The sequence below is a fragment of the Pecten maximus genome, chromosome 14 (assembly GCF_902652985.1).
Source record: "Pecten maximus chromosome 14, xPecMax1.1, whole genome shotgun sequence".
NCBI lineage: Eukaryota > Metazoa > Mollusca > Bivalvia > Pectinida > Pectinidae > Pecten > Pecten maximus.
In genome coordinates this window covers 10621944-10647957 of record NC_047028.1, presented here as the reverse complement: position 1 = coordinate 10647957, position 26014 = coordinate 10621944, and the positions used below count along the sequence as shown (strand labels likewise).

The 26014-nt window shown below is 34.2% G+C and overlaps 2 protein-coding genes across 4 annotated transcripts in view; both read right to left on the bottom strand.

The window, feature by feature from the left end:
- Positions 1-1674: 1674 nt before the first annotated feature.
- On the bottom strand, positions 1675-14876 carry LOC117342030. Of its 3 annotated transcripts, none has more exons than XM_033903993.1 (19): positions 14573-14876; positions 13548-13741; positions 13082-13130; positions 11863-12008; positions 11201-11331; positions 10828-10954; positions 10289-10357; positions 9859-9968; positions 8396-8477; positions 7922-8089; positions 6892-6978; positions 6647-6741; positions 6056-6157; positions 5749-5809; positions 5292-5396; positions 3964-4028; positions 3383-3454; positions 3008-3177; positions 1675-2795 (listed from the first exon to the last, which is right to left on the bottom strand). In XM_033903993.1, the coding sequence occupies exons 3-19, from the start codon at positions 13128-13130 to the stop codon at positions 2584-2586; spliced, it is 1851 nt and encodes a 616-aa protein (XP_033759884.1). In that variant the 5' UTR covers positions 13548-13741; positions 14573-14876; the 3' UTR covers positions 1675-2583. The 3 variants fall into 3 exon arrangements, with proteins under 3 accessions (XP_033759884.1, XP_033759883.1, XP_033759882.1); XM_033903992.1 differs by having other exon boundaries at positions 13548-13716; XM_033903991.1 differs by lacking the exon at positions 13548-13741.
- Positions 14877-15422: 546 nt separating this feature from the next.
- Positions 15423-26014, bottom strand: part of LOC117342028 — a 31121-nt gene continuing 20529 nt past the window's right edge. Inside the window, exons 7-17 of the mRNA XM_033903990.1 lie at positions 25929-26010; positions 25550-25717; positions 24410-24496; positions 23876-23970; positions 23637-23738; positions 23256-23316; positions 22349-22453; positions 21233-21297; positions 20664-20735; positions 18559-18728; positions 15423-18054 (exon numbers count right to left, since the gene is read on the bottom strand). Coding sequence (XP_033759881.1) covers positions 17843-18054; positions 18559-18728; positions 20664-20735; positions 21233-21297; positions 22349-22453; positions 23256-23316; positions 23637-23738; positions 23876-23970; positions 24410-24496; positions 25550-25717; positions 25929-26010 — 1219 coding nt within the window. The 3' untranslated portion in view covers positions 15423-17842. The remainder of the gene's footprint in view (positions 18055-18558; positions 18729-20663; positions 20736-21232; positions 21298-22348; positions 22454-23255; positions 23317-23636; positions 23739-23875; positions 23971-24409; positions 24497-25549; positions 25718-25928; positions 26011-26014) is intronic.

The window sequence follows — 26014 nt, the reverse complement described above, 5'->3', positions numbered from 1 at the left end:
GCTGAAAAAACATTCGATGCGCACGGAAACATTCTTTATTATCTTATTTTTATTTTAACATGTCGCAAATGTCGCAAGTAATATTCATATAACAAGGTGTGGATAATCCCTAAGGTAAATACTAATGTATTTACATATTCAGATAAAAACAACATAATACTGACAATGAAAGGACACCGTAATTCTACTGTTACGGTCGATTACAGGGGGAATAAACAATGCACCAATGATAACAGTAAGGACTTATCATTTTTATTGAACAACAAAACTGTATATGGTCTAAAGTGTAATCAGTACACTATCTACATTTTCAAAACTCTCAGGTACTGATGCCTAAGAATTTTTTTTATATGATTTCTTTCTTCTGCATATCTAATATTTATATGCTCACTGCTTATATCTGTATGTATGTAAGTAATCATTCTACAAGGAATGGACAAGGTAATCATTTTAGGGCATTTATTTTCTGAGCACTTTATAAAACCTACAAGGCATTTGTTGTTGAAAAGTACAAATTTCCTCTTTTCCATTTACTCTTTCTTATTCATTGATTCGATCTTATTTTACTTTTAATAAGCATGTGTGCTCCTGCGTACGACGTAAAATTGTTAGTGTAATAATAACAAATATCTGTAGAGGCCCAAGGAAAAAGAAGACTAAAGTTAGCTATAACGTTTAGATATGGTTTGAAATATAGTGTACAATATCAGTATATATTACCATTTAAAGGGAGACTATTCTAGTGAGTCTCGTACCTTTACCTCTGCACTATTCGCTGAAGTCTCATGGCGACATCTACCAAAGAGATCTATACACAAGCCAGCATAAAGTCTATCAGACACACTACCTAGGTTTGGAGGTGGATGAAAGCTGGGGTACCCGGAGAAAAACAACCGACCTACCCTACGGTAAGTACCTGGCACCTGCCCCACGTAGGTTTCGAACTCGCAACCCAGAGGTAAAGGGCTAGTGATAAAATGTCTGGACACCTTGACCACTCGGCCACCACGGCCGCATCATCATATAATTTAATAAGGTACATTAGTGGGAGTTACTGAAGAAGGTAGTTCCAACGCGTATATAATTTTTAGAAAATATATAAAATCAGACATGGAGAGAAAACAAATTTAAAATAGTGGCGAGTCTATGTCCGGCCATTGTTTTAGATAACATTCGCACTGTCGAATAACTTGTCTTTCAATGTGAAGACTATGAGGATTGTACAAATTGAGTATATGTTGAATGAATTGAACTGCACCAGTCGGTTGGCAAGTAGGGAACTCTGTTTACCGTACGAAAATGGTCCAAGTAACGTCATACCTGTGATGTAAAAGAGGGGAGAATAATCTTTCTTTATCATTTCACTATTACGGATAACGCTCACTTATCCTGTTTTACGGTTACAGAGTGAGCATGTGTCTGATATTGATTATTGTCAATGCGAGTTCGTAAAGATAACTGATGGATTTTGTTAGATATTAAGGTTATTGATGAAGCTAGCTGTTGACTTTTGACTTGTCTTCATAATATCAAATCTATAATGCTCTCCTCGAAGCATACTTAAGATTTGGTGCCATAGAGCTGGTTACAGTTGTAGTTCATTTGACTTGAGTTGCAGTCATTGAGAAATGGTGATAAAATGAACCTGAAATAAATCACGCATTCACACATGTAATGAATCGTGGATATTTATTACTTCTGCACATGGATATTTGTTCTACATTCATAAATTACACGTATAGGTCAAAACATATCATGCCACATCAAGTACATAAATAAACCATCATATAAACATAAAACATACAAGTGTTAGCATCGAAGCTACAAAAATACATGTATTATTGGTTTTAAAAATGCTTTAATGTGTAAATGTATATTATCAATAGATGTGTAGCAACGCTTAAATTTTTGAGTAATCGCATTGATACAGCATCTCTAAAGAAAAGCAAATAGTATTTTTTACGATACTTTCCTGGTTCGGTTCATCTACTCGCCTTTGTCAAAAACCATTCAGCGTATAATTAAAAATGAAATCAATTATGAAAAATAAATGCAATGCTATCAATTGCAGTGATGACGCCGGAGGACAGATATAAAATGATAAGGTTGGTGACCAAGTATTTATGCTACTGATTGATAATTTCCTTAACAGTGTGTGATCATTATTGCCAGTGTTTTATTGATAATTGACGTTTCTATCACACAGCTAACCATGACATTAACTAAACGACAGGTACACCTGTGGCTAATAGTATTATCTTACTTATAAATCGCTATAAATAAACAAGATACATAAATCACAGGTCCACTATACACCGCGGGATTGACGATATATACACAACACTTAGCAAGTATACATCTCGGTGCACATGACGGTTTGGGAGGAACGTGTCTACGAAAACCTGAGTTCCGAAGAAAATGAAAACATGTATTCTATCCAATGCCACATTTCTTATATGTATATATATAAACTATAAAACGCCGTGATAAACTGTTGTATTGTTTATCAGATATAAATGCATAAAACTAGAATACTTTTTATTACAAACAAAATAATGTGTTTTTCTGTGATAATAAATATCATTACACCGTACATATACAGTAAGTTAGTAGACTGAATAGGGCTAAAATTATTGGTAGTTGTGCCCCGGAGTTTCGCTGCGACGTTGTACCACTATTAGCTGATATTTGTGTCTCCCGAATCCAGTTATCTACCACTGTCTCAAGAATTTTCAATGACATCGGCCCATTTTCCAAAATCACGGAATGGAACTTCTTAATGTCGAAATGTGACCCTGTAAGAACCATAAGTCATTTATTGTTAAACAGTTCGCTAGAATGTAAAATGTTTATAAATCAAACGAAGCTAAAAGTGAAAAGTTACACTAAATGTAGGGTTAACACACTCAAAAAAAAAAATGCCATGGCGGGGATAATAATAAAAAAAAACATCTAAACACATTTCTTTATATTCCGTGCTTGCTGGGTTTAAACAGGCAGTATTTACCTAATTCTTTTTCGGATTTCTTTCTTAATTGTCGTATTTTTATTTCCCCCATCTTGTATGCACACGCTTGTCCAGGCCATGTTATATAACGGTTGATTTCTATTTCAATGAATCCCGGTCCGAACGCCGTGTAGTTATGCATGTATTCCATAGCCCTTTCCTTCGTCCAACTATAAAACACCAACACAATTAATACAGATATGCACTTATATATATATGTATTCCAACGAGTATTGAAAGCATTCGTATAAGGAAACCGTGGGTCATACAAATTCGTTTTTCTCGTTAGTGGTTGACCAGTTCTGACCGTATGATTATCGGGCATAACTCTGAAACAGATAAATGGTATACTCAAACAATTCTCTAATATCTTACTCAAGGTAATGTATCCCGGTATCAACCACCAGGCGACAGGCTCGCAACATTTCAGCGCTGTATCTCCCCATTCTGATAATACAAAGATACACAATAACCAAATAAGAATTATGATTAGCAAATATGCACAATTTTGCTCATAATAGAACTACATACAGGTATATAGTTTTGCATAAATGAATATTGATATAACTGTTCATCTGTATAAATCCCCGTTAAAATCTGTACTATACAGAATCATACATGCAATTTAGACCTATAGACTAATATGGATTTCATTATACAATGCATGCAGAGTATATGCTGAATAGTTGATCAATAATCGTCCTTCTAAGACTCTTCTTTGATGTTTGGAACAAACACACACAATATATATTTTATCAGTATAAACCAAATTTACCAATATAAAATATGTGATTATGAAGTAAACAACTAATGGTGAAATTTAATCGCTAATAAAAGTTAAAAAGAGGAAGATTAATTGCTGTAACATTAACACTGTGGAAACGCTCAAAATATTTATCAAAAAACGCCATGAGATCCGAAGAACAATATATATCGCATTCGCTTCAACTACTTACAATTCATAATCATCTTCATAAAGGCCCATTTCCTCCCCGAGGTATTCTGAATACAAGCCCCATCCCTGGAACGTAGAATTTAAGATGTTGAATTGAAACTCATTCATTTTACTACTGTTCCTCCATCAAGCTTAAAGGCGGGGTCAACACCTTTGGGGATTTAACATTAACTTCAGACCCTACTTGGAATTTCAAAATATGGTCAATGCAAAAAAGGTTTGGGTAGAAGAAGCTTAATTCTGAAAATGGTTAGTTTCAGAATTATTTCTATGAAAAATTGAACTTAATTGACTAACACCTGTGCGGGTGTTAAATGCGTTGTTACAGAATTCCTCCTGAAGTATATACATGACACATGTACAATTACACTACAATATTTCATCAGTGTGTGTAAAATATTCATTTTTATACCAGGTATTACAATACTTCAGCAGAAAAATATTTTTTTTAAGAAATGAAAATTACATGTGACAGTTGTTTATGGATTTAGATATCAATGATTAAAAACTGTCGCGTGTTGGGGAACCTCTATTTAATTTTGGGAAAATGTATTTCTAATTAAAGGTAAAGGTATCACTTCGTTTACCCCTTGTATGCGAATATAAGATATTTGATATCAAAATAACAGTAATTTTATGCACAGTACATTGTAATACCTAATCTATAAATATACATTCACCTGTGACAAGTATCCATCATTTTATTAGGTCACCCTCATCATTCAACCTGGTGTTGTGCAAGGAGGTCCAGTATGACTATCAGTAGTGAGAATGTCTTATCATATATCTACATATTGCGAAATAATGTAAAATAAATCGAAGTGGGGCCAAATGTTGATCCCATCTTTGTTACAACACATATCCTAAAAATGCTACAATTTTGTAAAACGGTTCTTCGTGATAAGAATCGGTAAATATTATCAGGAATTCAATTCCCTATTGGTATTGATGTCGCATATTAATAAAAATTGTCATTTGTAAAGGATGCTAGTAAGCGTAAATTGTAAGGTTATATATGTTGCTACATTCATCAATGCAATAAATAGAAAGACACTTACATAATGATATTTAAACCGACTCGAAATATTGAGCTGGATACATCTACTAACAGAGTAGTTACTGTCTGAAGTTTCATTGATTTCTTTACCATAGTGTTTTCACGTTACCAAATGAAGAGGCGAAAAAAACTACATTTTAAATTGCATTTCAATACCCATATTAAATGGGAACGCCTATAATATTTTCTATCTACAAAATATGTATGAACATCTAGTTACATTCAAAAATATTAAAACGTGGAAAAGCGCACAATAAACACATATAACAAACCTCAACGTAGGCTGAAAAATATTGCAGGAAGAATGGGACTTCGTAGAAGCTGTATTCTGGGAACCTTCTGTATTTAGGAAGATCTGCGGTCATGGAGTAGCTATGCTGTCATGATGAAAAATACCATGTCATGTTTAAAAGATAATTATTGCTACACACTTAATTGTACAAGAAGTTACCTTGAAATACATATTTGGCTTTATAATGTAACTGTCAGTAATCGTCACAAGATATATTTGCATCGCGTATGCAATACGACATACTATCATCAGGGATACTTGAACAAAGATGCCATTTAGACCAACAGATACAACCAAAGCTAGTATAACTATATAACCGATGACTAGATGGGGATCAGCTTTTGTCCATTATGAACATGGTAAACCTCTATTTTAAACATCTTGGTAAATTATAAATTAAATTTTTCAACTTAATAATAGTATATAAATTGTGGTACCTGCATGTGGTGACCTGGATAGGACTCGTGTAGACTCAGTGACATGTAGTCGAATGTTGGACTGCAAATATATTTTTTTAATATTAGCAAGGGATATGTCACTATATTGAGGTCGTGTCATTATCCAGGTGACACAAAACTAACAAACAAAGATATTTATTTATTTCATATACAGTTGATGTAATAAACACACCTGCAATAACAATGCGAGGATTTACATAATAAGAACGCATAATTCTGGTCACTCTCTGATATTGCTTATATTAAGTTTTATAATCTATGCAAAATGTTCCTTGGAAATACTTACTTTTCCCGAGGCCTGAACAGGTTAATTAGGAATCTACCAGGATTAACATCTGATGCTAATGCATACGAACCACCGGTACCGTCAAATGGGGACTTTTCTACTCTGAAGTAAACAAAATACCGTAATGTGGCCTGTAGTGCTCGTAAGTTTTTGGGAGAAATTGAGAATATTTCATTTGAAATTCTGTTATAATTTTAGATACGAAAGATGTTTCTTTGGTTGGTTGCTTGTCAAAATAAGCATTCTGTTTGTAATAGGAGACAGGTAATTGGGTTTTTTTTCAGACCTAATTTGGTCAAAATATTTATGTCACAACATAAGAAAAACAAAAAAGGTTCTTTAACCTTTTATCCTCTACTGGGTTCGACCTCTCTACAAAGCTCCTCAGACCAATGATATCAACGGTGTTTTAAGAGTTTGAAATGTTTTATCTTTTGGGGGCAACCCTTTCAGGTCCCTGAAGGCCGGATTTGACAACCAAAGACGCCGAACCATAACATTAGCTAAAGTCCTAAGAAATATTGAACGTATCACGGCATAAGATATCAAATGATTGCAACTACAGCTACACAAGTTAAAAGCATTACTTACGTCATCTCTACGTTGGGTATGTTGTTAAAGTATTTTGGCAGTAAAGGTTTTATTCTGTTGTTTACTAGTTCCTTGTACACTTCTACAATCTCTTCCTGATTAAAGTACACACAAAACAAAATGGGTACAGGTATATTGATATAGAACATACAATTATTTATTAGTAATCATAAGGTTTACTGATTTGTTTTGACTGGGACTGAGGTATAAATAAGAACATCTTACTTAAAATTCTATTTACTTACAGCGTCATCTATGATGAACCTTGAATCGTTCCCAATACTATCCAAAAAGGCTTTTAGAGAACCCTTGAAAGATAGCCGATTAAGAATCTGAAACACAAACAAAAAAACACACTTTTGGAAAATATCTACGGATGTATATTGTTTTAATGTCATATTTATCTTCAGTTATATGCTCTTAAACACACATATTTAAAAAAAAAAAAATACCCAAATGAAAATGTTTAAAATAGGCTTTAAACTTTAACAGATATTCTAGAAAAAAAAGAATACGGACATAAACCTTAAAATCGAAAACCAATGGAGAACTATAGACATAAATATGGAATTGTACGGAAAAAAAACAACTTGTAAAGGTGAAAGCAGGATACGACCTGGCACTGGTTATGCTACACATTTTTTCTAAAGTATAGGAATAAGGATGAAACTGGCCTCTGGGCCCAGTTGTTCAAAAGGTGATTAGGCTAATCACATTTTAACAACAATTTTCAAATCCTGATATAATAATTTCTGGTAGAACTAGCTTGACAAAACTTTATGAAATTCTGTAATTCTTAATTCTCTTCCAACTGGCATAATTTAAAGATGATATACTCACAGGTTTTGCAACAATTGAGAAATAAAATTTTCACTAATCAAGTGATTAGGCTAAACACCTTTTGAACAACTGGGCGCTGGTGTTTACGGGGGTGTTATCGTCTTCTGCTACATTGACGATACCCGCCAAATATGCCTTAGGGTATTACTTGTATTTCATATGGTTGATGGTCGAAATTATCAAATAATTACATTATTTTAGCAAATAAAATCTATAAATTCGTTCAAAAATTCAAGGTTAGCTTTGTAAATGACAATTACGATGACAAAAGACCATTGAGGGTCAATCGAAAAAGAATTGAAATAATTAAGCAATAAAGAAACAAAATATACATATGTAACATATTTAAACAATACATGGTTTAAGTAACTGTGTATAACAGTACGGTACATCCTAATGAACAATAAAAGTACAGTCACATCAACTTTTTAATACCTTTTGCATATTGCCATATATACGGCGGACCTCCTGAAGTCCGAGTTCGTGAACATACTCGGGGGACACGTCTAAGGAACTGTGCCACTTGAGGCACGCCCTATAATAGCTAGCGCCATTCCTGAGAGACTTTACAGCTGGCTGTGGCCTTGTATGTTGTAGATATGTCTTGTATGCAAGCAAAATAAATGAACAGCGCATAATATATTAAGATATTTCTGCAAAATTTATTTTATGGGTCACATTTGATTTCATCACATACATGTATATATAATACAATGTCATATACTTGATCTTTGTGTCTATCCTTAATTCTTGTTATCGCCAACGTTAAGTTTTGCATTTTTTGGGATCTATTCGAGTCCGCATTATTGCCCTATGTATTAATGGTGGATTAGTTACTTCCGGTTTTATCATTTCTTATATATTCGATGGTTTTTTTCAGTGCATGACCACTTGCGTTAAGTTACTCACATTTTCCATATATTCTTTAAGTCGTCTATATGAAGCCAGCACAACAGCGATGCCCTCTCTGCCACGTTCCCTGAGTGACTGCCTTGGTAATGTAAAATTGGTGTCATTGTTTTATTGAACTTTAACGCCAATATTTTTTGTATTGTATTTATTAAGGTGTGTATTCATACGATATAATACCTGCACATATTAAGTAATACTTAAAACATGAAATGCCTGTTAAAGATTATAAAGAGGAAGCTTAACCACTGTAACGGTATTAATGTGGGACAAGCTCAAACTACCGGAAATACAAACGACATGCGATAGTCGTCATGAATATGAAATGCTTATTTACGATTACCCAAGTATTCTTTCAGTTGCTAGAAGTAAAATATCACCACTTTATGAATATGTGTATCACATTAAGTCAATGATTAACGATACCTGGTGAAATTTTGAAGACTTTTTTTTCAATGTGGTCCTTGTTAATAAGATACTGGTGTAGATAGCAACTACCTCGTGGTTATTGTTATGTAAAAGAATCGATAATTAAATGTTTTAATTGAAACACATGGTTAAGCATTTGTTAGGTAGTCCTTTCAACATGTTACATAATGTAGCACATGTGCTTTTATCAAATCGAAATCAATTCCTTGTTCGTTTTTTTTTTATCAAACCCGGAGTTAACCAAACAGTCGTGATTCTTATCAAACCCTGAGTAAATTTAGCAGTCACGATACTTATCAACCCTTAAGTAAAGCCAACAGCCATGTTTACAAACTACTGCTTTAAAACATAAACCGTTATACTGATATAACGTACAAACATTATGTTGCTGAAACGATTACTATCACGCGTTCATGCAATGTTTCATACATAACGTATGTGTTTTTCTTTGTGTATAAAGCGTGTGCTTTGTTTGATGTAAATTACTTTGAATAATTTCCTATCAATACGAACTATGTGTCATAAAGAATATCCTTGTTATAATTCTCTTAAACAGCATACAAATAATATTAACCTTTGACAGCATGATTAGTTTATAATATATATATATATATATATATGAGAAAGAGCTGAATGATGTGTAAAATCAAAAACGACATATGAACATACAAGCAGGAAATGATACATCAAGTAATTACAGTTTCAGCATTGCCCATAGATTATTACTAATTCTAGGTTACTAAATTATACCAAAAAACTACATAAAATGGGTTTACATCACTAACCCGACGTTTGCTCTATATGTACTTCAATAAACAAATGAATATCATTGATGAGTTGAAAGGTTTGGATATGTCTACGGGAGTCTCCGGTTTTATCATTTCATAAGTGGCGCTGTATATCTGTTGATATGCGATGGTTCATAGTTTACATTGATATTAGTTATATTAGGAAAAAAGGTAACTTTCTAACATTGTGCTGCATAATAAGTGTTTCAGATATCAAAAGGATTCCAATATTTATTAATGACTTACCTGTCTTTTTCAGGGATGACGGATTTCTTTAGTGATTCATTGAACGGAATGTAGAAATTTGATTCTGTGACGTCAACAAGCATTTCGCCAATTTGAGCTGGTACTGTAGCCTGTAATGTATACATTATTTGGTTTTCTGACATAAATCTGCATTTAGTATTTAGTTTAGATAATGTAATTAAAGTACAATTTATTGATAGATATTAGCTTGGTCGGCTAAGTTCTCAAAGATTAAAAAAAAAAGTATTCATGTTTGCATTGCTTAGTGATCAGGTAAAACAAGGCAACATCTATTATTTCATTTATATTTGATATAGCAATGGATATATCGATTATTTATGAAGTGATTTTATTGCGGACTCATTGCCCTTGAACTGCAGATGCATTTTATAAAATCTAGTGCTGTTATTCGCCTAGAATTAAAACTTACGACCGACACTTTGTGGTATGTCAAATTGAGTCGTATAGCTTCATTCATCCTGGATATCACTTCATCGACCTGACGAGGAAACGAACATTGTCACAGAAGGTACGGACTTTTGTCTTACATACACATGTACCTACTTATCATAAACTATTATCGTACTAGATAAATAACATACTTTACATATAGGCTGTGTGGTATCAAGTTGTAGAGGTATGATAGAAAAGTATTACTTATTTCATTATATCTTCTGATATATAGAAATCGGTTTCGTCTAGAGTGCTTGTACATCCTTTTTCGTATTAGAATGAGTAGCACATAACAGCATACATACGTTATAGTACCAGGATGATGAATCATCCCCGAATGATTTTACAAGAGCAGCAGATCTAACGTACATCATCCATCAACATGTAATCTCTAATTCACTAAAGCCATATACACAAATTATTTTTAAACAGCAGCTCATCAACATGTTAAATGTTATTAACTAAAGCTATATAAACAAATTGTTTTATACAACATCTTCAGTAGCCATGACTTACCAGCTTTGGCATGTTGAACATTCTGACTATGTAATTTTCAAAATCGCCCCTAGTGTTGCTTTCTGCTTTCTCTACTGGTGAAAATAAATGAATACCCTCTAGAAAATTAAGAGGGCTCAACGAGTATCTGCAAGTAAAGATACAATTACACATATAATCTAATATAAAACAGCAATGTAATAAAACAAAGATCTGAAGTCGCGGCCTTAAATCTCTCTAATTGTGTTTCAGGATGTAGATAATTTTTGAACTTAAAAGAAATGATATTAACGAATATTGATGAAACATGTTTGATAGTATGGTGTTACAGTTAGTATGCAATCAATTACCATTTCAAATTTTAGTAGAATATTATTATATTTGGCTTACTTACGTTGCCCATTTATAACCCTCGAGGTAGGTTGTTAAAGTGTCTTTGAAAATAACATATTCCAATTGCTTGGCTTTGCTGAGTGCATCTTTGTCAACCAGCGCTATCATTGACATGAATAGGTCAACTTCATCCTGCAACATGGTAGTGGTCTCATATTATGAAAGGTATTTGATTAAGTACACAATGGTCTACTGGTAGGACAAATGGCCACGTGACCGAAGGGTCGCTAGTTCGAGTAACAGCACGGGCGCTGTGGTGTACATGTATCCCTGAACAGCGCATTCGGTTGTGAATGAGCTCGTAGTAGGGCAGTGCAAGTTATGTCGTATGTAAGCAGCTAGCACCGAAATGACAGCACCGGCTGTATGCTCCCCGGGGAATAAAGAACGACATAGTGCTTCAGGAAAATGAATATACGGTAAACATTGGCAACTATTTATATACCAATAGTGTTGGAAGGCATGTTATGAATCGCTTTTATAGAGGAAAAAATGTTTGGTTTTTCTTGACCTTGAGACATGTAAGACTTCCTCAATCGCTCTTTCATCTCCAAGCCAAACGCGTGGCAACGTCGAAATGGGAAGAGACTGGGATCCTTAATTTGGTTGTCTGTTACAAACCAATACAGAGATATTTACTTACATAATTTCGTGAAAACATACCCGTTTCTTTTCAATCACAGAAAGGTTCATTGATTGCGTGACATCGTTGTACTTATATTCGCCTTGGTAGGTAGAAAATTCAGGAGAATATCGCATCCTCGTGTTCCAGAAATTACGAAGGATGAGGTCAAACGTCACGTCATCACCTATAGTAAAAACAATCAAGTAGCCATACTTCATTAATTATCACGATTAAGGTTTCAACAGAACAGCAAAGCAACCACATTTATTTGTACTGTGGATTTAACTCATTAGAGGTTTTATAAGCTATAGTTATTAAATTTAGATAAAATCATTTCCAAAGCAAGACCCATACGAATCAATTGTAATAGATAACATAAGTACTGTTTAAAACGTGTCGACGGGATAATGTTTTTTAAAAGATATTAAAAGCATAGAAGTATTGAGGAACCTTCGAAGCTTATTGCAAGAAAAAAAAGTCTGCCAGTATTGTTGCGTTCCCTTGGTCCTTCAAAAAAAAAAAAAAATGTGCAAGTATTGTTTCGTTCCCTTGGTCCTTCAAAAAAAAAAAGTCTGCCAGTATTGTTTCGTTCCCTTGGTCCTTCAAAAAAAACAAAGTCTGCCAGTATTGTTTCGTTCCCTTGGTCCTTCAAAAAATACATGTATACTCAGATTGATTGATGTTTCTCAATCATTAACGTTAACAGTATCTGATTGAGATGTTTCTTTTTTTTTGGGGGGGGGGGGGGGGGGGGGGGGGGGTAACGTCCTAGCAACAGTCAGAGCCATATAAGGACGGGTGTAAAGAGACACATAAAGATGGAATCAAAAGCAAGGGACAGAAAGACAGCAGAGGGGAAAAGAAAAAAGGATTGTATGTATATAACGCGATACTAGACAGTTATATACAGACAAAATATAGCAGAGACCAGGTAAAAACAGATGTGTACGTGTGGACAGCTCGTACTGATGTCTAGGAAGTTATGTTGTTTCCACTTTTGTGATATGATATTACTTTAAGTGTATGTCTCTCTCCAATATGGTATCTCAGTCACAATGGCACCATCATGATAAATTGTTATAATGCTATGAACGAGGAAAAAATCATACAAACTGCAACAGATTACTATACTAAATAAATATTATTTTAATCTATAATTGCAACATTCTAGGAGCAGTGTATTTTTTACACGTTGTCAAGGTATCGCATGTTATACATAGCTATGCAATATACACCAATGTATTAGAGAATACAAACCTTCTGCTGTTATAATCGCTGTACACAGAGTAAATACACACATCCACATCTGTGAAAATAAGGCGAGTGAATCTCTTTAATGGATGGCAATAAATAGTATGTCGAGTTTTACATCTACTAAATCATATTTATATTCATGTCAGTATCAATATATTGTTAAACTTATCCCGTCAATCCCACTCGGTATAGTTCTGTATATACAGGTATATACATAGATATTAGATATATTAATTATTAATGTATCACAAGTTGCTATATGAATAAAAACTACACAATGCTCGTACAAACAAGTGAATCATCCCATTAGATTTTATCTAGTTACAGTGCAATAAGATATTATCATAAACCAGCTATTTTTTTCTTGAATATGGCCTCGCATACACATGTGTGGAAATACGGAGAAGTTATAACTACGCAATAGAAAGACAAGGGTCATCTAACAACAAAACTAATTGAATCCCCTTACCTTGATATCTGGTAGTCTATACCTGTTCCCTCTGCATGCATCACAACATGGCAGGGTGAAGTACGCTGGTGCTGAATGTCGGTAGAGATTGCGGGCGATACCTAACTACTCGAAGATTTCCCATTAGATGTTGTGGTGTATTTTGCCAGACAGAACTTCTCCGGCTCTCCTATTTATAAAGATAACAGCGTGCCCTGTCGGATGAGATCTCTCTTACAATTCGTTGACTTATCAGGTGCTCCGTTGTGTTACAGACTATGTTTTACAGAACCTGCTATTTATCCCTAGATATTTTTTTCTCTCTCCTTTATCGCCACACGTTACATTTTTGTCTTTTGCTCATTTCTAAAACCAAATTCTTCTGTCATTAAGAGAACTGTTCGTCTTTTGCAGGTATTCTCTTTACTTCCGGACTCCACCCCCAGACCCCACGCCCCCCTTCTCCAGAACTTTAAAATTGTAAATAAAATTGATTTTTATTGATTTGGTCTCTAGGATATGTCAGGTTCTAGACATAAGTTTCAAACTAGGAGGAGATAACGTAGTATTAAAATCAAGCATAGCAGTTCTTTCCATTAACAAAACCATGAAGAGACTGTGGGTCAGCGTACCAGACCTTGTCATGGTGTATTGCATGGGAGGGGGTTCTTATCAGCTAATTGAACAGTTCATTGGGTGTTGTATTACTCCATTATATAGCCATTTCTTCATTTCATTTTGATACAATCTATGATACTCATATAAAAAGAGGATATATTTCAAGACAAATCTTTCTTAGTATGTACTGATGGCAACTTATTTCTAATATTATAAATTATAGTGATACCTGATATGATGGTTTATCGGATTTTATAATGTGTAATGACTACATTCTAGATTAAAATAAGTATATGAAGTTACATAGTGATTAATATGTATGTGTATATATATCAGATAAAATTATATTGAATATGATGTTAAATGTATTATTTTTATTTTAGGTTACAAAATATAAACAATGGTACGCATAGATAAAAAGAACTTACGTCACATGCAGGAGACAGACTGCCATCATTGCATTCTGGCCACATCCGTAAATGAAGGAAACAAGTTACACACAGAATCTGCTTGTTAAACCTGACTTGAAGGTGAAATGACTCCTAACCTGCCATGAAGTTTATGTGCTAAATGCTTTTATGCATCCTGTAGATTAACTTTATCCTGTTTTGCTATCGTTCACACAGCAGGGAGCAGTGAACAATGAATGCATACGTATAACTATTCGTCTCGTATGTAGTATAGGACAGGTGTTCACTGTGACCATGCCTGTGTTGTGGGCTGGCTGTTAATCACTGCGGCATTGAGAGATCCCCCTATAGGTTTGTCGACATGGAGCAGTGAGAACATTTACTGTTACGGATTGTGAGTTCGAGGCCCGGTCAGAGAACGCGTCACCGTCACCTGTGTCCATTTCTCTGCTACCATCATATATAAATAGTGACAACAGTAAATTAACTGTCTGACCTAATAAGTATGGCTGATGAGGTCCGTTTAGATAATGGATAAGACGTACATGTGTATTTTGTTATTATATAGGAAAATAGTTTGTATGCATAGGTGCAATATTGCAAACATACCGAACTTAAATACAAGTTGTATCGCTTCTTATATCAGCGACAGTAATTCTTTAAATCAGCTTATAGCTGGAACCTATTTTGTGATTATCTTTTCAATAAAATTAACAAGTTATGAAGTTATGTTCTCGTCAATATTTCCCCACTATATACTGAAGTTACACCTGTCCATTTGTAATTTGGTATCGTAATATTACTTCAGTTGTAACAATGTTTTTTATATTGCAAAAATAGAACAAAGACAAGATATTTTAAGGTATAATTAGGCACTTTTAATGATATTTCTATACAGGTATGTGTTAAATTTTATGTATCACACGATTACATAATTGTTCTCCCAAAACTGTGATGATATAGAAAGTCGTTATGCTATTGCTAAGGTGTCCCTGCGGGCCAAGCTGCTTTCAATTCCAACTATTTCATTACTACAAGGAGGCCTTATAGAAGTGACCATACACACTTGATAGATCGAGGTACTCTCAAGGCGTGAGTCAGAAATTGCCTTCCGTTGGCTTTTGTGCGTTATTATATACATATATTAAGAAATCCACATTTTTAAAAATAAAAGTTTCGGGATCGATATATTTCAATATTCGTTCTGCTTCGCTGGTAATTAGGTTGCTATATCGATGCCAAGAGCTACTTAATCTAAGGTCCAAAAGACAAATGATGATTTTAGAGCATCTTCGTGTATGGCCACTATAACATGAGTAAATAGTGTGTGCAATTTGTTTACTAACCAGACGGTCAAAACCCTCAAATATCTGAGTTAAAGTTGACATTAAGTTGTTATCCATCTGATTAAAATCATGTTTTTATCTGCACTCCCGTACGTAAACTACACCCCGCTTTCAAGTTCCGTAAACTACACTTGTCAAGCGTAGTGTTATTTACGGAACGGGAGCGCAGATAAAGATTTGATTTTAATCAGATTGAGTTGCTATCGGACCGTATTGATCATCAGGTTTTCACAAAATGAAACATGTTTTTATCCAGCTTCGGTAATAGCAGTAAAGATCAAGTTTGTCGATATTTTTCAGAAAGCAATTCCACCGATTTTCAAATTCCATCTACATGTATATGTTATGTTCCTTAGTTGCACATGTTCAAATTTGAGGCTAGCCAGACAAGCACGAAAGTGTTTTCTGGTGTCGTCGTCGAAACACGTACGCTTCCGGGACGCCTGGGTTATGTTTTCCGCTTCACAATGATCGCCGTGTTTATCTATATTTTGTTTTAACGCAATTGACATGACTTAAGAAATTATGGTGTCCTTTTCATGTCGGTATGTTTAAATATTTTTTAGTTTTTGTTGTTGTTGTTGTTGTTTAATAATTCACATTTGCCTTTTGGCTTATCCATACCTACATTTATGGACATTATTTGGAAATTTGCACAATGTATTATAAGAACAGTTTCTGTTTACATCTGACTAATATTTTCAAAGACAATGACTGTACACAGACACTGATTGTAATAATTGAGTACCTTTGCATAAATACCGTTTGAAAACGTATTGGTACAGGTTAGTTTTGTATTGTTTAATGTTCTACCTACAGCTAAGGTAATTATGTACAAATCAAACTAAATGAATAATGAGTTAGATAAGCGATGCAAAGTCTTTAAAGAAACTTCAGTTGTTTAATCAAAGAGTAATTAGAGCAAAATTATGAAATCAACGGGTTTTGAACTGAGAAAATTCAACCGCATGCTATCATCTTGCATCATGATGATGTAAATGCAAATTGTGACTCACAGTTATCAATAAAGCCACTTCTTTATGTGACATATCTGATGTTTATATCTTCGGAAATTACTATGCAGCGTGCCTTTCTTTTGGTGGCGAAGTCTTGGCCGCCGTTTGAAGACGTTAGCATGTTAACATATCAAAAAACCTGATGAACATATATATATTTCCCAGCAATCCCGCCAACTGATTACGACGAAAATATATTTCTTGTGTTCCTAATTAGATATAAAGATATAGAATTTAAAACAAGAATAATTATTTACAAGACAAAAAATAATAATGGATATAAATATCACCAGACCGGTTTTCTTCTCAAAAGTATATCGTACACATATTGTTTTGATGTTCTATTGAAATACCGATTGTACGGTGTACGAGGGAATATATACAATCGTTCCCTGACTCGGAGATTAGATAAAAATACAAGGTGTGAGATTGCCGAAAATCCCACTCAATGCTTTAACAAGTGTTGCCTAATCACAGCGACATACAAATGTCTGATAACATATGTGCAGTGCATACAATACAGACAAGGCAGTGATTTATATCATTCTGTCCAATTATTTCTATAATGATCTCATATGACAATCCCGCCCGTGACTCAAACATTCATGCCTACATGCCGGAGTAGTGCATAAATCACACCAATCCAACTTGTTTGGTTGGACTGAAACAGAAATAGACTCTATTTTTTTTTAAACATTTTTCAATATTAACTTTGATTTTGTATTCCTCTTATTTTGACAAAATTTTACAACGATTAAGTGAAAATACAAAAGATATCTTTATAAATAACTTCGAAAAAAATTGGTATAGATTTAATACAAATATTTCTGAGCTTAATCACACGAAACAATGGTGAAGATTTAATATTAACATGTCTGAGCTTAATCACAATCTGGTGACATTTCCCTCTTAACGTTATCACCATTTTAAACGAATATAATTCGTAATACAACAAAAGTGAGTAAACCAAAAATTTGGATGATCTCCCTTGGTAGAACGAAGGCGGCGGCTGATGTTGTTTGACCGGTGTACTTTGTTTTCGCGATCCAATCATTGACGGTCGTTTCCAATACATTTAGTGGCATAGCACCATTCGTCAGAATTACTGAGTGGAAGTCACGGATGTCGAACAAAGAACCTAGGTATAACACATAAACATATTTCCATTATATATATGTACAGACCAGGAAGGAAATAGCTGGTATTAAGTTACAATACGTATCCTCGTCTGTAAATATACTCCAAAATGACCTTGACCACCAATAAGTGTTAGAGTTGAAAATAATTGCTGCAATGTTATTCCAACAAATGCAAATCAATGCTTAATGGCAGGCAAATGAGATATTGAGATAGAGGAAATGTTATCGAAGGAGCAGAAAATTAAAGGAAGTGGACATTAAAAAATATTTAGGATTCATTAAAGATCGGTCTCTATCTTCTGAAAAAGATATCAGTACAAAAGTTATGTTTGCAAAAACAAGACAAACTTCTTTTATTCAAGGGATATAACTTTCCGTTATGTCACTAATCATCGCACATATTGAGTACGAACATACTGTGTGGTATTCGTATATCAGAGGGTAACTACGTAGCTACCTAGATTATTTGATAATGAATGAATTACGAAATTGGTTTCACATACCTAGTTCCGTTTCCGCCTTGGTTCGCAGCTCTCGTATGCGAATCTCTCCGACCTTGTATCCACATGCCTGTCCGGGCCAGGTGATGTACCGGTTAACCTCTATAGTTATTGCTTCAGTTGAAAAGGCGGTGTAATTTAACATGTACTCAATAGCTCTTTGTTGTTCCCAACTGTAAAACAGATCCATATCTTCATGATTATACAGGATATAATGTAACGACATATATATTATAACATATGTGGGAATCTGGTTAACTCAGCACACTGCAGAATATATCAATGTTTCTTGACATGAATTAATTTTATCTGCAGTTTTATATACCCACTATTAATAGACACAATTACGGTGATATATTTTCTGACTCAGAAAGATCTGTGTACAGTCGTTGCCTCTAAAAAGATAAATAACATATTAACCCATCTGATTTTTCCCAAAGATAACATGTTACATGTACTGTTAAAGTTATGGGGTCTACGATATTCCTGTATAAATATGGTACTCAATTAACATTGACACCGAGTTATTTATGAGATATTGATAACAGTTTTCTGCCGAATGGAAATTGCAGCTTATCAATTATGCATCGATGATACCCCCAAGGTCAAGTCCCTGACCTAAAGTGATAGCTAATACAAACTTGCATAAATTCGATAAATAGCCATTTACACTAAAATTATTATTGTAAGACACAAATAAATATCTGCGATACGGCGTTTGCTCATTTCCGAATATAATTAAGATACCGGTGTTTTCCGGATAGTGTGATTTTCCTATACTAACGTGTACACGTGTACTGTGTAGTTATATTGGTGTGATGAGGTTACACATTACAGTCTAAGGGAGATAATAAAACCCCAGGATGTATCGGAGTTATTCCCCCTTTTGTAATATCTTTTAATAAAAGATTATAATTGAAAGAATACAGAATGATTTGGAACAGGAAAGACGTGTTTATATTGTTCATTGCCTAACTATAATATCCGCAATGTAAATCAGCGAGTCCCCAACCAACCTCACAGTTCACTACAGTACAAACGGTTGTCGATTTCGAGACACTTCTTTTCTAAAGTTTTTTTTCTGCGTCGTTAGTGTCAACTATACTAAGACAAAAAATCGAATAGCATATAACGGAAAGGGAGTTTTGCCAACAACGAAATTGTCAAATATAGTTCCTTATCGCCTACTACGACCACGGCCTGGGTTTTGTTGATACCACGCCAGCTGTCTTTTCTGAAAGGACCTTTTTCAAAATATATATAATTGTGGTTACCATCGTTGTCATTTACAGCAGCTTTAAATTGTAGATGTTACGTGTACACTTTAACATAACTATGAGCTTACATTCGTCTTCCGATACGTTTAAAAGATTTAATTATATGATGATAACATTTCGCTTAAAGAAAAAACAGCAATATACTCCGAATATATAGCTTCATAATAACATTGCTATGATAGTATTTTTTTACAATTATGCATTCTAATCACCTAATTTTTTATATACTTGAGTTTTAAATAAAACACGGCGAAATATTTGTACATGAATTCGTTTTCCTTTATATGTCTTTTCCGACTTATCTCAGAGCTGTTTAGTTGATGAAGCGTAAATAACTATGTCGTGTAATGCATTTTTTATAAACTATATGAACGACTGGTCTATGTTCTCATTTGTCTTTTAATATGAATTTTATAAAGAAATATAAATATTTCATCGACAAGCGCATATGATTTATATGATGCCTGATTTGGATATACGCATATGGAAAATGATGTACAGTAAACGTGGTTATTTTCGAGGGGGGTTCATTTCGCAATTCCGATATGTAAACTATACGCGTTGGAGTAATTTTCGCGATCGATCCATATTCGTTTGTATTTCGAGATTACGCAAATTGATATCAAAATGATACGCGTAGGGGAAATTTTCGCGATCAAAAGGAGTCCGCGTAATTAGCGTGAATTTCCCCCTCGCGTAAATTTCCACGTTGACAGTATGATAATTTGAATATGCAGAAAGTGTCAGTGGTTGTTCCTCCATGGCTTTGTCTTCGAATGTTGCAATTGATATGTAACTACCAATTAATGTTTCAAATTAGTTTTGACTTACTTGAAGTGATGGAGGCCCGTATCCACCACCAAACGACAGGCTCGTAACATTTCACCACTATACCGACCCATCCTGTATGTCAAGGGTAATAGGTAATTTAACACCTGCACTATAAACGACGAAGATAACGTGCCTTTGGAATATGATAATATTGTGTATCACACTTTAGATCTGGTCACATCTTACACACTATTTAATTGTTATACAGGTATATTCTTCCTGGTAATCATATTTCAAATTCTTTTCAAGTCCAATTTTGTGTCGCTTGTCGACTATGAAAATATTTACATACTTTATTTTACAACAAATAAAAACATATATATATACATGTATATACACAAATATACTAATGGATGTTGCTACTTTACCAATAATGAAGTAAGAGGTTTATTTAGCTTTGGGAGAAATATAATACGCGGAGCAGTATACTGGCAGGTGACCTTCCTATTATTTTGGTGACACTATATGGTACATAATATGGTAAGTTTCAGCTTTTATATTTATATCGTATCTGACAACATCTCAGTTGTATCTGATGCATATTAATATTCACAAATTATATAACTTACAACTCATAGTCGTCTTTATAAAGTCCCATCTCCTCACCGAGATATTCGGCATACAAGGCCCATCCCTGTATCAACATGTAAACTTGCGCAAAATGATTAAATCTAAATAATCAAAAGAGGCACACATAACGCTTTACACCAAGGTCATTCGTAAGATGAACCATAATCCTTAAGTATAAAGTTTAAACACGCGTGAATTGAGAGCAATACAAAACGGTAACTAACAAAAACAACATCAACAACAAAGATATTAAAAAATAAAAATAGAGATGGAAAGCAAGTAATATCAATAATCATTTCTGTGTAGCGCGTCGTTTGGAAACAGTGTGTTCTAAACATTTCAATGGGAAAGACTTACATTAGGCTGTTTAAAGCAAAACTATTAATCTCAAACATTCTGAATGAAGCTTCATAAGTAGCAATTAAATAGCTGGACAACACATTGAAGGAAACTAAACATTCAAATTTCTCGTGTGATTCATGTATGAAAGATTATTAGAAGTTAGCTTTGACTTATTATAAATCACCTGTTGGAATATTAAATGACAAGTATAATTCGTAAGGTGAAAGTGTTATATGTCATACAAAGGGAAGTCACTCCTCATGACAATAGCAACAAATTGATTTGATTATATCGAATGTACATGAAAATATTTACATTGTATCTCCGTCAGTCATAGTTAGTGGAGGTAAATACCCGCAAACATTTTTTTTTTTATTATTCTCACGATTCTCTTACGAAAGATTACTAGCATTTACCAAATTGAAGGGAATGAGTTTAACCATGGCGGTTTTTTGTTTTTGTTTTTGTTGTTTTTTTGTTATTTATTTTTTTCTTTTTTGGGGGGGGGGGGGGGGGGGGTCCATTTTGGAGTATAAACCACCTATTTTTCTGAAATGTTTAACCATTTTGAATGCAAGCTCCCTGGAAAACTTACATGATTAAGGTCGGAATATCGCTTGTATCGGCGTATCTTCCTAAACATCAATGATATATCAAAACAACTAAAATATTTCGGTAAAACCAGATACTACTATATGTCCCTTGATTATAAATACGTGAATGATACATTGAGTTCTCGAACATTTTCAATTAAAAAAAAATGTATATCTTACCTCAACATAAGCAGTATAAAAAGGGAAATAGAAGGGAACATCATAATAGGAATATTCTGGTTGACTGCGGAAGTCAGGCAACTCAGCTTTAAGACCAACGATATGCTGAAAATCAATAATAAACTGGTCGTAAGAATAAGTGGTTCTGTATCGTCAGTGTAACAATTCAACATTCATTATACTTATACTATCGTGTTTAAGCTGTAATTTCCCCAGTGTAGCACACATGTGAACTCTGCTATGTTTTATGCTAACAAAAAACGCAAAAACCAATATTGTCGAAAATTGAGCATTTATTAAATGCCATTAGATAAATCAACAACAATATCAAAAAATTATTTGCATAAAAGGTTGGGTAAAAATAATACTTAAAAAACGCCACAAGCATGCTTTAGAACATAATTCATAGGAGGTAAGATGGGGTGGAGGAGGGAAAGTTGAAAAATTTTGTCTCCGCCAGTGAACATAAACAAAGAAGTCACGTGATCCTTTTGACGGCCGAACTAAAGTACGGCAAGGATTAGACGACAAATCCGGAAATTGAAATTCCGGGGCAATAATATAATGAACAAAAAACAGAAAGTATAAATTCCTTTATGTTGCACATAAATACAATTATACTATCGTGTTTAAGCTGTAATTTCCCCAGTGTAGCACACATGTGAACTCTACATTCATTATATATATATGTATGTCTGGCGTCTACACTCAGATAGGTTATCGTAACTACAGAACTGAGAACATGCGTTGATGTGTTTCATAAAAGAAACCGCAATGTTTAGAATACAGATTTAGATTTATAGTTACTTTATGTCAAAATACATGTTTTACTAATTACAAAACTTAAAAAAGGATTTTAATAGTTTCGATGAGTTATTATGCAGAATAAAGATTTAACGTTTCGTACCTGCAGATGGTGCCCGGGGCTTGCCTCGTGTAAAGCCAGGTTCATGAAGTCGTACGTAGGGCTAAGACGCAGATATAGGAAACATAAAATGACAATTATTCAAATTGCAATTAATTATTAAAACTGCTAGTCAGATGTCTAGGAGCCTGACTACCAAATAAAGTCGTAGGGACACTCTAACTGTATTATGGAAAATTATATTTCCGTGTGAGATATGGTGTGTTGTATACTTGCTATGTCTAAAGGTTCGGCTGTTATTGCCTTATTTAACACCTTGTCTTATTAACCACATACTTTTGTATATTTTTGTTCATTTTTCGAAATCGTTTGAGTTATAATTGCGATTTCGTTTTTTTGTCTGTGTATATGGAGGATTCTTACTTTTCTCTTGGCCGGAACAAGTTAACGTAGAAGACCCCAGGATTTTCCTCTGTAGCAGAACCGTATGATCCTCCTGGACCGTCATGTGACATCCTCTTTACCCTAGATATGTAACATGACAACACATATGATTTTCGTAGACACACCGTTACATTTTTCAGGTCAGTTTTTCTGTGCAAAAACAAAGTTTAACCTACACGATCACGTGTATTATTTCAAGACTATTGTCCTCAACTTACACAATAGGTATATCTGGAATATCCTTGAAGTATAGCGGCAGTTTTGGGGCAATCCTCTCGTGGATAATGTGTTCATACTCCTTGATAATTCGGTCCTGTAAAAAATGATATGAATTGAAGATCACGCATTAAACGAAGGACAAATGGTATTTTGATAATGCTCTTACTCTGACAATACTGTTTGAAATTACTAATGTAATAAAGCTTACAGTATAAAGACGATTACTCTTTGAGTTACAAAAGTATCATTCTTTTTGCTTACCGAATCATTACTATTTATTACTAGTTATTATTTATTGAAAACGTAAATTTCCTTATACAGATAATAAGATAGGAGCGTGCATTTTCATTACGTCTTTGTATGACGTTCCGTAGACAAACGGGGTCACTGTTGTATATAACAATTATCATACGGACTTATATCTGTCAAATGGGAATTATGTGCACGGTGTAACGTTTATTTGTATTGTCTAATAAAAGGTTCTGTTACATATTGAATGAATTACAATTAGGAATTTCATGCAATATATTTACCGCATCATCCCATACGAATCTAGAGTCGTTATTCAGAGCGGCGAAGTATTCCTTAACGGTTCCGTCGAACTGCTGTCTTTTCATCACCTGTTTTTTTTTAAAACAGATAAAGTAAACTTCCGTTAGCTGTTAAAAGATTAACAGAAGGGAACGAATCATTATTAAATGTGTTGTGCTCGGTTTCTTCTTCTTCTTTAACAAAATGGCCACCATTTCCTGACCTATGATTGGTCCAAATTTACATATTGTCCGATTTTGATGAAATTTGGTATCTATGTACATGTACATCATGGGACACCGGTCATTCTCGTAACCTCACTTTTATATTTTAACAAAATGGCCACCATTTCCTGGCCTATGATTGGTCCAAATTTACATATTGTCCGATTTTGATGAAATTTGGTATGTATGTACATCATGGGACACCGGTCACTCTCATAACCACACTTTCATATTTTCACAAAATGGCCACCATTTCCTGGCCTCTGATTGGTCCAAATTTACATATTTTCCAATTTTGATGAAATTTGGTAAGTACATGTAGGTACATCATGGGACACCGGTCACTCCCGTAACCTCACTTCTACATTTTACCAAAATAGCCGCCATTTCCTTGCCTGTGATTGGTCCAAATTGAGATATTGTCTGATTTTGATAAAATTTGGTTTGTAAGTGATATTAGGGGACTGCAAAGCATCTGAATGTGTTTCGTTGCCATAGCAACCATACGGAGGCTTCTGATTGATCGAAATTTAAATTGTTCGATTTCAATGAAATTTGGTACATGGGGATATTGAGGGATGCCGATCATAATGGTACGACTGTGGGGGCATTTGGGGGATTTCTGGTTTCCCATTACAATAAGTATTTATTTCCAATAAATATTTTGATGAATTATGTGCTGCCTCTTACCTAAAATACGCTCAGTGTTTCGATTATAACCTCACGGAGAACATGATGAACGGTGTGAACTAAATACATGTACTTCTAGAAATAATAATGACAATTGAAATGATAAGGAAAATACCAATTGTACTTTCTATTTTGCCAGCTTGTTAAATAGCATTTTAATTTTGACACATAAACGTTGAATTTCTGAACTTAAAAGTCATCATATATACAACATACAGAAGCACACACCTTTAACATGTTTTGGTAGATCCTCTCGACCTCCTGCAGGCCCAGATTATGGACTTCCTCTGGTGACATGTCCACCGACAGATGCCACTTAAGACAGGCCCTATAGAATTCCTCCCCGTTGGCTAGAGTGTTGACTCCTGTACCGGGTCTGGTGTGTGCCATGTAGACCTGATGATAACAATACAACATGACCATGCAGGGCGTCCAATAAAACAGACAAAAATCATAATGTTCATAACCTGTCTATTTGGAAGTAAATTAGTGTTAATTTTCATTTACCACTCTGCAGAAATGTTATTGAAAAGACGATAAACATTTTGATTAGGAATTAATCCTTGAGTATGTTTTTTTATCAATCTCATAATGATTCATATCTTACATTTTCAAAATAATCCTTTAGATCACTATAGGCGTGAATGACCGACTGGACAGCAGAAGAAGCTCTCGCTTGTAAGTCCAGTCTGA